Source organism: Bombyx mandarina, chromosome 10 (genome assembly GCF_030267445.1).
Source record: "Bombyx mandarina strain Sakado chromosome 10, ASM3026744v2".
Lineage (NCBI taxonomy): Eukaryota > Metazoa > Arthropoda > Insecta > Lepidoptera > Bombycidae > Bombyx > Bombyx mandarina.
Genome location: NC_143217.1, coordinates 5,515,532 through 5,533,497, shown reverse-complemented (window position 1 = coordinate 5,533,497; position 17,966 = coordinate 5,515,532). Strand labels below are relative to the sequence as shown.

General features: G+C 41.7%; 1 protein-coding gene across 1 annotated transcript; it reads left to right on the top strand.

Annotated features, from left to right (window-relative positions):
• Nucleotides 1-1,795: 1,795 nt before the first annotated feature.
• Nucleotides 1,796-16,443, top strand: LOC114247924 (uncharacterized). The gene is made up of 3 exons (XM_028181013.2): nt 1,796-2,754; nt 4,096-4,291; nt 16,055-16,443. Exons 1-3 carry the CDS (start codon nt 2,373-2,375, stop codon nt 16,230-16,232), a joined length of 756 nt encoding a protein of 251 aa, XP_028036814.2. The 5' UTR covers nt 1,796-2,372; the 3' UTR covers nt 16,233-16,443.
• Nucleotides 16,444-17,966: the final 1,523 nt, after the last annotated feature.

Here is a 17,966-nt window from a genome sequence, read left to right as displayed (position 1 = left end):
TACCAGGATGGCTGTTCCAACTCGGAGGAAGAGCGAGATTAGTTAGTAACTGCCCGAACACCTTCAAACGAAGCCTAAATACCAAGCGCAGCTGCTTTGCGTGTGCATCTACCATCGCATTGAAATCGCAACCCGTTTAAAAGATCAAGGTTGTCATGTTGAACTCTTCGTTGTGTTCGACGAGTACATTATTAGTAATCTGTACTTTATCTGTTACCAGTTGTAGGTCTAACGGCCTGGCCACGGGGATCTGCGTTGCGAACGACGAGGCGGCGAGTGAGGCGACCATCCGCGCGGCACCGTTTGCAGGCCACAGGTAGTCACATTCGCCGCTGCGACTAGCAAGGAAGTCCGACAGCGAAATGTCTATATCGAAATTATCTCGATATTGCTGAGAAAGTAACCGTTTTTTGGTTCAAGACCTAACAAGGAAGAAATTGTGGAGTACATCATTTGAATAAGAATCGGAGTATAGATCGAGCATTCCACAAGAAGCACGAGAAATACAGAATGTATCCAGAAAATTTTTGGCTGGCTTTGGGTAGCTAGACTTCCAAATAGCTGGTCTAGGTAGTATATCAGCAATAAAAATTTCAGTGTTCATTTTTGGCGGCGTAAATAACTAAACTCATTTAATCACTGCACTATTCGCCGCGATTACCGCGCGACTCCCAGGCTCGCACCGTCCTGATTCATGCATTTGTTTTGCTCGCCCGCCGCGTCGCAAGTCGCCCGCGCGGTTCGCTCAGTACATTTCGCCGGTCGCTTCGCCGGTCGCTTCGCCGGTCGCTTCGCCGGTCGCTTTGCCAGTCGCTGTTGCGCGTGGCTTGATTAGTACATTGCTATGCGTTTATTTTAGTCGCTAGACGCTTCGCCGTTCGCACCGCGCGAATATTCGTGTCGGCGAATGTCCCGTGGACAGGCTGTAAATGCTAATATTTGGCGTCCAATAAGCACGAAAGTGATCGTCAAGCGATGAGTAATGCTGCTAGCTGTTTACGCGATCGCGAAGCAAACTCTAATTAAGCACACAAACCGTGTGATTTCTCGAAGAGGGGATCACGATTGCCAAGATCTTGAGATTTAATCTTTAGATTTTTCTTTTATGCTACGTGAAAGATAAGATCCAATGGCTGCAAGCGTAGCCGTGGTGGCTAATTGGCGGTTATTATTTTCTATTATTTATAGCATTCCATCTTTACAATTAAAACGACTACCCCACCCTTTAAACCACAACGCATTACTGCTTCACGGCAGAAATAGACAAGGTGGTGGTACCTACCCGTGCGGACTCACAACAGGTGACACGCAAATTATCATTTTGCGGGTTTGATTTTTACTACACAATGTTATTCCTTCGCCGTGGAAGTCAATCGTGAACGTACGTACCTATTTCAATAGAAAAATTGGTACTTGTCATCGGGATTCGAACACCGTTGCATCGCTAGATGCGAATGCATCGGATGTCTTATCCTTTAGGCCACGACGACTCCTGCAAAATAAAACCTTTTGTTAGAAGACCCTATAATTAAGTTAGTGACTTAAACAAAGTACCTATATTGCAATAGCAATGCAATGCCGATTAGAGCAAACCGCTTCTAAGTTTAAAAATGTACGGGTTAGGAAAATTCCGCAATTGAAGAAGTTTCAACAACTATACCGAATTATTTTTTGTTGCCCTTGCGTTCATCGAGAATACGACCCACCTGAAGGTGAGTAGCTACCGTTGCCCATAGACTTCAGCGATGCGAGGGGCAGAGCTAAGCCGCAACAATATTTAAATTTACTTTTAAAATTGACCGTGAACGCTAATCCCAAAAACAAAACGATTCGCTGTGTGTAGGTTCCCATAAGCACAAAACTCATCAACAAAGTCCATGATGAGAGACGCTATTACTTAAGATATAAATTTAACATAAATATCTATTGAAGCTATTGACTAAAACACAAGGCATTTAATTTGAATTGAAAACTGCATTTAGCGTGTTGTAGCGTGCGAAACTCGAATCGCAAACATTTCTAATGCTCACTACAGCTTCTTGAGTGGGCATTGCGCCGACACAACACACATTACATGATCGTTATTCGAAGGCGAGACTCGTTCCGTGCGGCCGCGCATATTTGTGTCTCTTAATTAATATTTTACTACCGACTGTTGCATCGTTCGTATCGCCGAATGTCTACGCGCTTCATGTCGAGCATAACAATCAGTGTATCCAAGCAAAGCATATAAATTACATCTAACTCCATATAGGGATGGAGAGTTCGTGTGGTGGTGGTTCTGTGTCCAAATGACTCGAAGGCTGGTTGGTACTGCTTCAGTGCGAAATAAAGAAGCGCAGTGAAAACGTTTTGTAAGTATTAGTGCTGCAATGCCGGGAAATTCTGGAAGCCCTTTCTGGGCAACGGTAGATTTCGACAGTGAAGGTAGTGATGTACCTTCGCCGCCTCCAATGAACAGACTATATTTGGATCCTTGGGATAACGAGGCCTACGGCGTTATGCCGGTAGAGAGAACTGAATCAAGTCAAGGAGATAATTTTAATTCATTCGCTGGCGAGCCTGTCAGTGCTAGTTTTTATTATGTACCGACTAAAAACTATGACTCTGGTGAGGAGCCACCTCTGCCTCCTCCGAGAAGAAACAGAGTAAATGAAGAAGTCACACAAGAACATATCTATGGTCGAAGGAAATCTTCACGGATTGCTGTCACTGAATGTCCCGAATTACTCGTTTATAGCGAAAAGCCATTAAGTAAGTTATAATTTAAAAAATCACCTGAAAAGCATTTCTGTTCGTTTGTCTATACATATAACTGAATGTTTTCTTTTATTACTTTTTTATTTTTTTTTGTCTCACCCATGTAGGGTGGACGAGCTCACAGCCCACCTGGTGTTAAGTGGTCACTGGAGCCCATAGAAATCTACAACGTAAATGCTCCACCCACCTTGAGATATAAGTTCTGAGGTCTCAGTATAGTTACAACGGCTACCCCACTCTTCAAACCGAAACGCATTGCTGCTTCACGGTAGAAATAAGCAGGATGGTGGTACCTACTACCACCGGTTATTACGTCCTCTATGCTACTCTAATTACATAAATTATATTTTATCATATTTTTTGAAAACCCTTCGTTGATTTAAATAATGAAGCCTTACAGGGCTAAACCTATTAATATATGTATTACTATACTTTTTAATTCCTGAAAAAATGTGTTGAAATTGCAATCTTAAATATTAAATGTATTTATTATCTATGGTCGATACTGCGCAGTTGTTGCATTAAAAATAATGAAATATAAGAAAAAATAATCATAAAACAAAGTATGTAATAAAAACTTGTAAACATATTTCTAAGCTGCCTATAACTTATTTTATAAAGCTGAATCTCTTTTCTTGACAATTTTATTACTTTTAATTAAATATATCTAATCTAAACCTAAAACAGCTTCTATTGCATGGGCGGGTGAATGCGCTCACGGCCCATTCTGGTGTTTAAGTGTTTACCAGTGTTTTGTAGGCAGCTGCTTGGCTCTGCCCCTGGCATTGCTGAAGTCCATGGGCGACGGTAACCACTCACCATCAGGTGGGCCGTATGCTGGTCTGCCTACAAGGGAAATAAAATAAAATAAAAAAGATAACAAATAGGGCGGGTTTATCGCGAGTCGTGTATTTCATCTGAAGTGTGCGATACCCGGAATTATAATTCAACAGACCAAATAATGTGCTGTGAGTCAGGGAGGGATGCCAGTTCTAGTGTCTACACACTCTGGAAACGGCCTGTGAGTCGTAAATTCAACTGTATATATACTTGAATAAAATATTTTCTACTGCTACTAAGCACTGAATTCAATACGAAGGCTTATCACTATGAAAACCGAAATTATTACTAATATAGAAATTTCTTCGATTTTTTGCGAACCTTAGACATATTATTCAAACATCGGTAACGGGCTACAAATTGTAAAGTATTTGTAACGTCGGAAATTATTTAATGCCATTAAAAACGCGAGTTTAAACCGTAAGTGTTTTAGTTATGTATACGTTTTTGTTTTTACTTATAATAATTTTATTTAAACAGCTTCTAATATTACAGGAGATCGCCGCAGGTCCATGCATATCGAAGAACCGATCTATGTACCACATCCGATGATCTACGAGCCTCTATATGGACCGGCTATGCCTCCACCGGGGTATATGCCGCCGCCACCTATGTCCCGCATGTCTATCACTCATCACCCTGACTACGTCATTGCTAATATACCTCATCCGCAGTCTCGAAGGCATTCAAGGTGATTTATTCAATTTAAAACAACTGAAACATATTCCTAACTGTGATTACAATAATAATTATAATCGAAATAATTTCAAGTCTGTCGATGTAAAATGAATCACTTGCTACTTCCGTTGGTGACAACTTCTATGGGATATATTAAGAATTTGGATAAGTACGATTATTAGAACAAAGATAAAATACTTTTTAAATGACGAAAATACATCGTTTTATTCGTTGTTTTATCGTCTCTGACAACGAAAAGAACTTTTATAATATTGTAAGATGTTTGACAAGACAACTAAATATATGCAGGATATTGTTTATCAACATTGAAACAACGAAGCAGTTTGTATGTATTTTTATTATTTATTTTTGGCGTTGACGTGCATATGAATTCACAGCTCATTTGGCGGGTAAAATATATTAGAATATTTATTGAAACTAGTGGCCCCGCAGTAGTCGAAATTCGACTATAATTAATTGGAATTGTAAGTTTGTATACTATTATGATTGTATTTTGTACTTCTGTAATCACAAATTTCGCCAAGACTACACTATAAAAATATTAACAAAGACAAACAATATTTAATCTATTCTCAATTTGACAACAGACGTCAAGAACAAAAGTTTGACAATAAACAGTATGCATGCGTGTGTGCGTCAAATACATGGTATGTAGTGTGTGTAATGTTTTCTTTATTGATTTAATGTATCTTTTATGCATTATTTTAACAAAATATTAGCATTATGCACTTCTTTTCTATATCCTCTATAGGTGTAGAAAATTTCATACTCCTCCGACCGCGCAATTTTCGTTAAAAGGGATACAAAATTTTTGCTTCACGTATTAATATATAGATTCATTAAAATCACAACGAGAACCGTCACCCTGATTAAGAGGTGACGTCCGCAATACATAGAACTAATGATTAACTATTGTTTTACCCACGAATGCTGAATCGTAGAATTTAGGCATTATTATACCTAGTGTGTGCTATGACAGAATAGAATAAATACGCAAAAAACTTGGATAACGCTAACGATTTAAGTTTTAAGTTGCATACTAAAAACAACCGTCCAATCCAATCATCCACCTAACGTAAAGACTCGCTCTGTTGAAGCTCTTATTTTTGTAGTTGTCATTAAAAGAATATGGTTTCCGATAGAGGCACCCGTCACGTGCGGACGTGCTCATCGTCCACTCGATCGCCCGGTCTTTGTTCGCCCGGCTTTTGTTAGCCCGGCCATTGTTCGCGCGGCCTGTGTTCGTGATACATCTGCCGACCAAGTGTGTTTCCTGGAAGCTTTTATTTGTTTTGTTTTAGTTATTTTTGTGTTCGTGGAACATTTGCCGACAAAGTGTTTTCCTGCAAGTATTTATTTGTTTTGTTTCTTTTTGTAATTTCTGTTTTGTTGTGCTTTTTCTTTGTCCTGTAGTAATCGCGCCGCATTGCCACCTGTGTTCAATAGAACCGCTCAGGTCCGAGAAGTTGGGGCCTCGCCGCAAGGCGAGTGTTTCAAGACCCGGGGCCGCCCCACCTGGGTACTCAGCGATCATGGACGCTGTATTCGCGGAATTCCTCCGACTTCGCCACCCACAGCTCGCCTCAGAGTTTCTGGCTTTCAAGGCCAATCACACTGCGAGCCCTCTCGAGGACTCCGCCGCGCTCGCTGCTCCTGCGTCGCCTGTACCTGCGTGCAGAGCTTCTGCATTGAGCACCGCAGCCTCTGTCGTGCCTGCCGCTCCCGTGTCGCCTATACTGGCGAGAAAAGCTGCTGCGTCGTCCGCCGTGACCATCGTTTCAGCTGAGCGATCATCCGCAGCCTCCGTCGCGCCCTCTAAAACATCTACACTTGCTCGTAGGTCGCCTGCACCCGCCTCCTCGTGCTCCGACTCTGACTCGGACATGGAGGTCGACCTCGCCCCCGCCTCATCGACGGATGGATTCACCCTGGTACAGAAGGGTAAGAAGCGTGCCGCGGAGTCTCGAGCTCCCGCGGCCGCTAAAATTAGCAAAGCCGTGAACGCGTCGCGCCCCCGCCCTCAGACTCCCGTTGCGCCCCCAGCCCGTGCCACTCCGTCGCCGCGTCCGGTGGCACAAAATAAAACCCAGACCCCTCCCCCGGTTATCCTTCAGGAGAAGGCAGCTTGGGATCGAGTTTGCCTGGCCCTTAAGGCCAAAAATATAAATTTCACGAATGCCCGTAACCTCGCGAACGGCATTCAAATTAAGGTTCAAACACCTGACGACCATAGGGCCCTCTCTTCTTACCTCCGTAAGGAACGTATAAGTTTCCATACTTATACGCTCCAGGAGGAGCGCGAACTCCGCGTTGTAATACGCGGAATCCCTAAAGAGTTAGATGTAGAGCTCGTCAAGGCCGATCTGTTAGAACAGGGCTTTCCAGTGAATTCTGTGCACCGTATGCACACCGGTCGCGGTAGGGAGCCATATAATATGGTTCTAGTCACCCTCCAGCCTACCCCCGAGGGTAAGAAAATCTTCAACACACAGACCGTCTGTAGGCTCTCCGGTATCGCCATCGAAGCCCCCCATAAAAAAGGCACTCCTAGCCAGTGCCATAACTGTCAATTGTACGGGCACTCTTCCCGTAACTGTCACGCGCGCCCCCGATGTGTTAAGTGTTTGGGCGATCACGCCACGGCCCTCTGCGCTCGCGACCAAAAAACCGCGACGGAACCGCCTAGCTGCGTCCTGTGTCGAACACAGGGTCACCCCGCGAATTACCGTGGTTGCCCCCGAGCCCCTAAAATAAATCGCCGCGTCGCCCGCCAAAACCGCCTCCGAGCTTCCGGCCCAGACATCAAAGCCACGGCACCCTCTGCGTCGCAGGCTAAGCCAGCGTTCGTTCCGGCGGCGGTGCCCAGTGTCTCGGCCTGGGCAAAACCGCTGCCGTACACGAACACGGCTACAACTCCCTCCTCCGCGATTCGTCCCGCCCCCGCGACTCGTCCCTCTCCCGCGACTTGCCCTCCGACCGCGTCCGACAATCTCGCTTTAGCGATCGACTTCTTTCAGTCGATCAACTTTGAGCGCGTTAACGCTTTGGGCGACGCCATTCGCGCTGCCTCCACTGCACAACACTTTATCGCCGTTGTGCAAGAATACGCCGACGTATACGCGTCATTAAATACGTACGTCCTCCCCTCACTCCGCCGGTAATCAATGGCGTATATAAGTAGAATAAAGCCCCTATCCGTAACGATAGGATTTTTTAACGCTTACGGTCTCGCAAATCAACGTGATCAGGTTTCTGACTTTTTGCGTGACCATCAAATTGATATCTTTTTAGTGCAGGAGACCCTACTTAAGCCCGCGCGCCGTGACCCTAAAATCGCGAACTATAACATGGTCAGGAACGACAGGCTCTCTGCCCGTGGTGGTGGTACCGTCATTTACTATAGAAGAGCCCTGCATTGCGTCCCGCTCGATCCTCCCGCGCTCGCTAATATCGAAGCATCAGTGTGCCGAATCTCACTGACGGGACACGCGCCGATCGTTATCGCGTCCGTTTATCTTCCACCGGATAAGATCGTTCTAAGCAGTGATATCGAGGCGCTGCTCGGTATGGGGAGCTCTGTCATTCTGGCGGGCGACCTAAATTGTAAACACATCAGGTGGAACTCACACACCACAACCCCGAATGGCAGGCGGCTTGACGCGTTAGTCGATGATCTCGCCTTCGATATCGTCGCTCCGCTAACCCCGACTCACTACCCGCTAAATATCGCGCATCGCCCGGATATACTCGACATAGCGTTATTAAAAAACGTAACTCTGCGCTTACACTCGATCGAAGTAGTTTCAGAGTTAGATTCAGACCACCGTCCCGTCGTTATGAAGCTCGGTCGCGCTCCCGATTCCGTTCCCGTCACGAAGACTGTGGTGGATTGGCACACGCTGGGCATCAGCCTGGCTGAATCTGATCCACCATCGCTCCCGTTTAACCCGGACTCTATCCCGTCTCCTCAGGATACCGCTGAAGCCATAGACATCTTAACGTCACACATCACCTCGACATTAGATAGGTCATCGAAACAAGTTGTAGCGGAGGACTTCCTTCACCGCTTCAAATTGTCCGACGATATTAGGGAACTCCTTAGAGCTAAGAACGCCTCGATACGCGCCTACGACAGGTATCCTACCGCGGAAAATCGTATTCGAATGCGTGCCCTACAACGCGACGTAAAGTCTCGCATCGCCGAAGTCCGAGATGCCAGATGGTCTGATTTCTTAGAAGGACTCGCGCCCTCCCAAAGGTCTTACTACCGCTTAGCTCGTACTCTCAAATCGGATACGGTAGTAACTATGCCCCCCCTCGTAGGCCCCTCAGGCCGACTCGCGGCGTTCGATGATGACGAAAAAGCAGAGCTGCTGGCCGATACATTACAAACCCAGTGCACGCCCAGCACTCAATCCGTGGACCCTGTTCATGTAGAATTAGTAGACAGTGAGGTAGAACGCAGAGCCTCCTTGCCACCATCGGATGCGTTACCACCCGTCACCCCGATAGAAGTTAAAGACTTGATCAAAGACCTACGTCCTCGCAAGGCTCCCGGTTCCGACGGTATATCTAACCGCGTTGTTAAACTTCTACCCGTCCAACTCATCGTGATGTTGGCATCTATTTTCAATGCCGCTATGGCGAACTGTATCTTTCCCGCGGTGTGGAAAGAAGCGGACGTTATCGGCATACATAAACCCGGTAAACCAAAAAATCATCCGACGAGCTACCGCCCGATTAGCCTCCTCATGTCTTTAGGCAAACTGTATGAGCGTCTGCTCTACAAACGCCTCAGAGACTTCGTCTCATCCAAGGGCATTCTCATCGATGAACAATTCGGATTCCGTACAAATCACTCATGCGTTCAACAGGTGCACCGCCTCACGGAGCACATTCTTGTGGGGCTTAATCGACCAAAACCGTTATACACGGGAGCTCTCTTCTTCGACGTCGCAAAAGCGTTCGACAAAGTCTGGCACAATGGTTTGATTTTCAAACTATTCAACATGGGCGTGCCGGATAGTCTCGTGCTCATCATACGGGACTTCTTGTCGAACCGCTCTTTTCGATATCGAGTCGAGGGAACCCGCTCCTCCCCACGACCTCTCACAGCTGGAGTCCCGCAAGGCTCTGTCCTCTCACCCCTCCTATTTAGCTTATTCGTCAACGATATTCCCCGGTCGCCGCCGACCCATTTAGCTTTATTCGCCGACGACACGACTGTTTACTATTCTAGTAGAAATAAGTCCCTAATCGCGAAGAAGCTTCAGAGCGCAGCCCTAGCCCTAGGACAGTGGTTCCGAAAATGGCGCATAGACATCAACCCAGCGAAAAGTACTGCGGTGCTATTTCAGAGGGGAAGCTCCACACGGATTTCCTCCCGGATTAGGAGGAGGAATCTCACACCCCCGATTACTCTCTTTAGACAACCCATACCCTGGGCCAGGAAGGTCAAGTACCTGGGCGTTACCCTGGATGCATCGATGACATTCCGCCCGCATATAAAATCAGTCCGTGACCGTGCCGCGTTTATTCTCGGTAGACTCTACCCCATGATTTGTAAGCGGAGTAAAATGTCCCTTCGGAACAAGGTGACACTTTACAAAACTTGCATAAGGCCCGTCATGACTTACGCGAGTGTGGTGTTCGCTCACGCGGCCCGCACACACATAGACACCCTCCAATCCCTACAATCCCGCTTTTGCAGGTTAGCTGTCGGGGCTCCGTGGTTCGTGAGGAACGTTGACCTACACGACGACCTGGGCCTCGAATCAATTCGGAAATACATGAAGTCAGCGTCGGAACGATACTTCGATAAGGCTATGCGTCATGATAATCGCCTTATCGTTGCCGCCGCTGACTACTCCCCGAATCCTGATCATGCAGGAGCCAGTCACCGTCGACGCCCTAGACACGTCCTTACGGATCCATCAGATCCAATAACCTTTGCATTAGATGCCTTCAGCTCTAATACTAGGAGCAGGCTTAGGGACCCCGGTAACCGTACTCGTCGAACTCGACAAAGAGGTCGACGTGCAACCTAACCCATGCATCAGCCCGCTGAGTTTCTCGCCGGATCTTCTCAGCGGGTCGCGATTCCGATCCGGTAGTAGATTCATTCGCGAAACAATTGCTCTTGAGTTGTTAGGTCTCCTTCGGAGGCGCTCGGGCAGTTGTTAGCAAATCCCACACCTCTTGGCTGAGCCTTCGCTCGCCCACCTGTCCTGGTGAAACTGGAAAGGCCTTCGGGCCATCAGTAAAGTTTCAATCATAAAAAAAAAAAAAAAAAATATGGTCTCAGACCGCCTTTGACATTTCCTGAACACATACTTATGTTGTGTATTTGTTGGTAATATTGTACCTAACAGAGATTCGCTTCGCGGCATATTCGCAGATCTACGAGAATACTCACAATTAAAGTAAACGCACCTTGTACTTTTTCTTCGTAATCTTTTTTTCTGTACTAGATTGCAAAGAAAAGATCGTTCAAAGGTAAAAAGGCCGCCAATTGCAATTCTTACTGGAATTGTTATTTTAAATATAAACTCCGTCAAGTTCTCGTGTTTCAATACAGCTGTTTGGTTACTTGAGTCGACTATTATCAAAGCCGGCAATGTGACTTTTGGACAATTATTGGTAAATCAGAAAAAGGAATTTTTGACTTTGTATTCCATTGGCAGTCACAAAACTCTTCTGAACGACATCTTAGATAAATAACAGGTTAAGTTAATACTTTATTTAATGCAGGTTTTGAACCATATTCTTTGAAGGAGACGATTATATTCAAATCAATCTGTATTGACATATCAATAACATTTTTTTTGTCCAAATGCACAGATTGCCACCTTTGATAATAGACGACTCACTTATCTGTTTCTCCTAATAACGCACGCTTCGAACTGTATGTGACTGAGTAATAAAATTAAGCACTGAAATTATTAGGAAATTGATTTAATATATCCAGTGCGTGGACATTTATAAAATTTCTCAAATGGTTCAACGGCCATTATCAGAACCATGCTTACTCAATGTATCGGGATTGCGTTAGACAACGCATGAAACGGCAGTTTTACTGAGATAACGACGTATGAAATATTGTAAACAGCGGTTTTACGCGCACTGGTCACGACATTCGAGGTTTCGTAGGAAAACAGCGTTTTCACGCTAATGAGACGAGTTACAATTCAACAGATTGGTAGGTACGGGAAACATCTCCATGATAATAATAATTTCTATAATTTTACAGTGCTATGGTACGCGAACGGTGTAATTACTTTAATGCACTTTCCTAATAGAAATCATGGATAAAAACACGGAGCCACAGTTAAACTCTAATGAGATCGCGTTTTGCTCATGTAGAATTTAAATTAGAGCATGAGTCTGGTGTTTTTTTTTCTAGTTTATGTGTGCTTTAAAGGCTATGTGGAGAGTCCACAAAGCAAACCTTGTATTTGTTTTTATCTTAACTAATCGCTGGTGGCCTCGAGGGGCTATTTCAGCTTTTCTGGACTGGTACGCAAGTTCACGGGGCTCAGCCTGATAGACTTTGCCAACATCTGCTCTAAAAAGGGCATTGTTTCGCCGAATCTACTATCGGATAGGAATCGCGACCCACTGAAAAGATCCGACGAGGAACGCAGCGGCTTGTGTCTGTGCGTTAGCTTGCTTGTCGAATTCTTCGTCGCACTGGACGAGGTCGGTGCTTGGAATGTCTAAAAGCACCGAAAGTGGATCGGAGGGATCCGAAATGACATGTTTAGGGTGATGGCGGCTCTTCATTTGGGTTATCGCGCCGTGTTGCTCTCTCGAAGAAGGTATTTGGGATATTTGGCATGTGATATTTTTATTGCATTTTAAAGTAGACACACGACGATCAAGTTTCTTTTTTATTGTCTAGATGGGTGGACGAGCTCACGGCCCATTTAGTGTGAAATGGTTACCGAAGCCCATAGACATCTACAACGTAAATGCGGCCAGCCACCTTGAAAAATGAGTACTAAGGTCTTAGTTTTTACAGTACAACGGCTACTCCACCCTTTAAAACGAAACGCAATACTGCTTCACGGCAGAAATAAGCAGGGTTCTCGGCCCTTCCCATGTGGACTCTCAAGACGGCCTACCACCACCAGTAAATACGCAAATTATAATTTTGCGAGTTTGATTTTTATTACACAATGTTATTATTCCTTTATCGTGAACATTTTTTAAGTAGTTATGTATATTTTATTAGAAAAATTGGTCGTGCCTGCGGGATTCGAACACCGGTGCATTGATACGAATGCACCGGGCGTCTTATCCTTTAAGCCACGACTACTTCAAGTATGAAAGTAGGTATATATCGGGAAATTGGCCACCGAGGCTCTTCTCGATATTTTCCTTCAAAAAATGTGGCTGTATGCAACCGATGACGAATTGGATCTGAAATTGAAGTCACGCAATAATATTATACTCCATGTCCAAGTAAAGATGTGTGACATGTGAAGTGTTGTTCTAGATTCGACAAGGCTGAATAGTTCGAAAACTATTTCTAACCGAAAAAATACAACCGTTCGTTCATAATAGCGTATAGAGGTGTTGCAAAAACCGATTTAACTTTTACATACATATATCCAATTAAGAAATTAATGATACAATAAATACTAAAAGAGTATACGTCACAGCATTCTTTATTATCTATGATTCAAACAAAAACGTGCGACGTCTGAGCCCAGAGTATTTACAACGAAAATTCTTGACGAGCACAGTATAATAATAATTGTTGTTTTACTATAACGCGTTTACAATACCGTGAGAATGTTCACCAGTTCTTGTTTTTTTCTTCTTCTGTTTTTTTGCTCCCGACAATAAGTTATGAAAGTTGCACTGCACTTGTGAAAATGCTCGGTTCGCATTTATTAGAGAAACCTGGAAACAACCTTGCAATGACCTCTCTGGATTTTATCTTTAATACCAATATATTTTTTTAGATGCAATAGTGGCCTAAGCTTACCATAGTTAGTATGGATATAATGAAGTTTGAATTTACTTTTACGCTGCTTTATAGGCAAAAACAATGATTACAAAGCCATAATAAAATGTAATACATATTATTATATGGGTGAAATTAGGGATTTACTAATCCCTAATTATTTTTTATTTTTTTGTATCAAAATTTATTATGTTTTAAATAAATTGCAATATATAAGTACGGATATGAATAATTGTGGGTTAAGCCACTTTTGCGCTCACGGCCTTATATTATCTACTTACCTAATGACTAATGCAGAAGTGCATCATGCAACTATTTAATTTTTGTTGCGACACTTTAAAGGGTGAAGAACAAAATATTAAATTCATTAAAATATCTATGACTAATATGGTAGAGCAATTGTACCTAAATAACTTTTTTTTGTGAAAATGTCTTTATCGTTCACGAATGACTACCACAATAAGCGAATAGCATCGTATAGGTAATAAAAATCAATTTGAAAAAAATAAATGTATTAATAGATAGTTTTCATGAATTAATCAATAATATAACTTCACTACCTATTTAGTACAAAAATATACTATGGAAACACTTATGACTAACGATCATAAAAAATATTTAAATTTATTGTGAATCACCTCGTGCAATTCTACGTAATGGCGGTAATAAGATTTCGTGATCTGACCGTCAATATACGAAGAAATTAACAAAAGAATGCACCGGAAACAAATGTATAACTACAGACATAAGTGTAATTACCTTTGGAACACACACCACTTTCTATACACACTATGTTACGTGAACGAAGATTGGTAGGCATAATTCGTTAGTAAATGCAAGTCATTGAAAAACAATATAGACTCTTCCTGTCCAAACTTGTATACCTTACGTACCTTTAATAAATCAATTAATTGATCTATAGCTTATTGTAAAATGGAGGGAACATAGCCTACTTGTTATTAAAAAAAAGGTAGTAGTAGAAGTAACATAAATATCCCAAAAGTTACCAAAAATATAGTTCTAATATTTGCAACCTATATATTACATTACTAGTTGTCACTCGCGGCTTCGCTCGCGTATTCAAGAAGAAGCGTCAGTATAGTTTTCTGTGTTAACCAGATGTTTGTAGAGAAGGTATGCTACTTTAATAAAGATCATGTCAGCAAGCAGCATATGCTTAATTTTGGCGTGAAAGAAGGACAAACAAACAAACATACTACCAAATTAATAAACAAACACAGTTTCAGATTTATAATATTTATAATCTAGAATATAAAGTACAGATTACTAGGTTACCGCCAACGGCTTAGTCTGCGTGGGCTACACCTTAAATCGCGTGCAGATCCTTACTCAGCAGTGAGATAATATTCTGTAACCTGTATTATTTTCTAGGTGTCAAACTATTTCCTACAAAAATTTCGTCAATATAAATTCAGTACCTACTTGAAGAGTGAAAATTTTGTAGACAAACACAGCTCTTTAAATATTTACTAACTTTTAAGATAGGCCAGTAAAGGCAAATACCAATCTTTAAATGACAATATGATTTTACACCGTCCGATTTTATTGAAACAAATACCCATTATTCTTAGCTAGTTTCCGTTCATTAATCTTTTTATACCTGTGAAAAAACACATTTAAGGATTTGTTAATTTGTAACAAATAGAAAAACAGAAAACCACTGATTTATTATCTTTATGAATTTTAGTTCATTCTTTTTATTTTGTTATTTTTATGGGCGATGTTTGATTCGTAGCTGATAAATCAATTTAAATAATATGCATGCATCTATTGCTTGTTCTGTGATGGGTATAGGCAAGTTGCATCACGATTGAGATTCGTGAAGGCAATTCGAGTACCAGTCCTAACAAATTAAACAGATGCAAAACCCATTTATGTAATGATAATATGGAAGTTTAACACCGTGTTATAAAACTTATTCACGAATTTCTACAAAAATGTAACGTTTACTTTTACAAAATATTCTGAGCATTCACATTATTACCAAATTAACATTTTTTCTTCGGTCTAGTTATTCTGATACACTATCGCCTAATGAGTTCATAACGCAACATAATGTTTTACGACATAATTGGAATTACATGCTTAAGGTTTTCAACGACCTTACTCGGTTAATTTGGATATGCATTACCGCGCTAATCAACTACTTCGTTCCCGTATCTTCTGGAATGAATGATGTCAATGAGCGACGCTGAAGATGTGACGATATCACCGGCTACAGTAGACTAATTTATTCAGATATTATCAATGAGAGCTAAAAATGTATTGATAATTTAAGTGAATAGCACTACGCATTAGATAATATTGATTTTTAAACTTTAGTAGATAACTCATTCCGTAATTTGAAATATATTTTTCAGTATTGTAACATCTAATAATCGTCGTCAATGTGTTGCTAACCTCACTTGAATCTAACTACTAAATTAATCGTGTAAATTTTCTGAAGTTTTTTTTATGCTTTGACGGGCGGACGAGCTCACAGCCCATCTGGTGTTAAGTGGTTACTGGAGCCCATAGACATCCACAAAGTAAATGCGCCACCCACCTTCAGACATAAGTTTTAAGGTCTCAATTATAATTACAACGGCTACCCCACCCTTCAAACCGAAACGCATTACTGCTTCACGGCAGTATTAGGCAGGGTTGTGGTACCTACCCGCGCGGACTCACAAGAGGTCCTAACACCAGTAAAATATCATCAGTATTTGAAACGTTTGAAACTCTAACACTTTTACAAAAATGTTTTTTATTTTTTCGTTTTAGGATGATGGAGGCTTATGAGCAGTTTGCTTACGAAAGTCTTTCTCCAGAATACGAAGACTGGGCACGGCCTTACCCAAAAACAGTTCCTGATAATTTCCACTTGTCCAGATATGGTCATTTGCGAATTGATTATTCCTGCAGCTGGAATTCACTCGATCGACTGATTCGTAACCAATAGAATGTTATAAAAGATTATGTTTACACACATGACACTTCGTATAGTGAAGAAAGGTGATTTATAAAAAAATGACTTAAATGGCTTTTTCTTGTTTTAAATATACACATTAAATGTAGCCAAAATATTTTATAAGTGATGTTATAAATTAGGAATTGGTTGTATACTTTTAAATAGCCAAAGATTTGGAATAAAATTTAAATTGATATTCAAATGCTTTGATTTTTATTTTAACGTATTCGCGGGTAATACCTACTTCGCGTTTTAAAGGTAAAACGGTATTCATCGTAATATTAAGTGCTATAAGAGAAATCAAGTTAACTTAAGCACATTGAAACAATGATAGGTATTTATGGTAAGTATATGAGGAGATTGATTTTTATTGTGTTGTTATATAAAATTGTGGTTAGCTTTCAATTTCACATGAAAATTATTATACATTGACGCTTTATTTCTCTTCATTATTCTGTTACTTTCGCTGAGGTGCAAAATTCATAGTTATATAATGTAGAAATATATTAGTGAATTGACAAAGTATGGTAATTAACGACTTCGTAATCAGTATTGTCGTAAATTGTAATCGGTAGGCTTGGCTCTGCCCCTGGCATTGCTGAAGTCCACGCGCGACGGTAACCACTCACCATCAAGTAGGCCGTATGCTCGCCTGCCTACAAGGGCAATAAAAAAAAGTAAATTAAAAATTAAATAAACTTATTAACTTCCTAACTTTGCTCATTAGGTTGTGCCTCTAGTCATTGCTGATTTCCATGAGCAGCCGTATGCAGTATTTTTTTTTTTTATTATTGCTTAGATGCGTGGACGAGCTCACAGCCCACCTGGTGTTAAGTGGTTACTAGAGCCCATAGACATCCACAACGTAAATGCGCCACCCACCTTGAGATACAAGTTCTAAGGTCTCATGTATAGTTACAACGGCTGCCCCACTCACACAGACTCACAAGAGGTCCTACCACCAGTAAAAGTAAAAAGTATGCCGGATGTTCGCTGCTTACCACAGTAAAAAAAATGCGTTCAGTGATTTTAAGCTTCTCAAACGCTATCGGTGCCCGCAGCAAGTATATGAGACAAGGTGTACTGACACCTCGGACACGAAATATCCTTCATTTGGTATCCGAGATATCATATTCACTTTCACCGAAAATCGAAGAAAAAATCGCGTAATAGAAAAATTGGAATTACCAATTAAGAGTTCATGGTCTTCCCGATGAACGGTTGCTGGAGTTCATGGACATCAGAAAGTAAATGTAGTCACTATTATTGTATAGCATGGCACTGTACCATCAGTCATCCCCTCATAACGTAAAGATATAATTTTACGGGTTTTGGTAGGTTTTCCGTCATCGTGGTAGTCCTTTGGGAGAGTGAGATATAGTTCGTACGGTAATTCATTAGAAAAATTGGTACCATACCGTACGATACATACCTACTGGGGGATTTAATCGCAGACAAGTACCAATCTTTCTTATAATTTTAGGCAAAGACGACCTAATGTATACAGACAGTCACAATCGCTTGTGATGTAACTCACTTGAATGCACCACATTTATATTCCTTGTGTACTCATGTAAGATATTATCAGCGTAATTAAAAGGTCTATTTATCATTCAAATTTTCGTTATTTGAAAGAATACAAACTCCATCACGTAATAAAATTGTCTACGTAATCCATTCAAATACTCGGAGATATAATAATTTTTGTATAAAAATTGTCTATGA

Excerpts from the sequence above, each read along its gene's own strand:
- LOC114247924 (XM_028181013.2), top strand. The coding sequence starts at position 2,373 with ATGCCGGGAAATTCTGGAAGCCCTTTCTGGGCAACGGTAGATTTCGAC. Across the intron at positions 2,755-4,095 it reads TTATAGCGAAAAGCCATTAA|GAGATCGCCGCAGGTCCATG; the intron begins GTAAGTTATAAT and ends CTAATATTACAG. Across the intron at positions 4,292-16,054 it reads CAGTCTCGAAGGCATTCAAG|GATGATGGAGGCTTATGAGC; the intron begins GTGATTTATTCA and ends TTTTCGTTTTAG.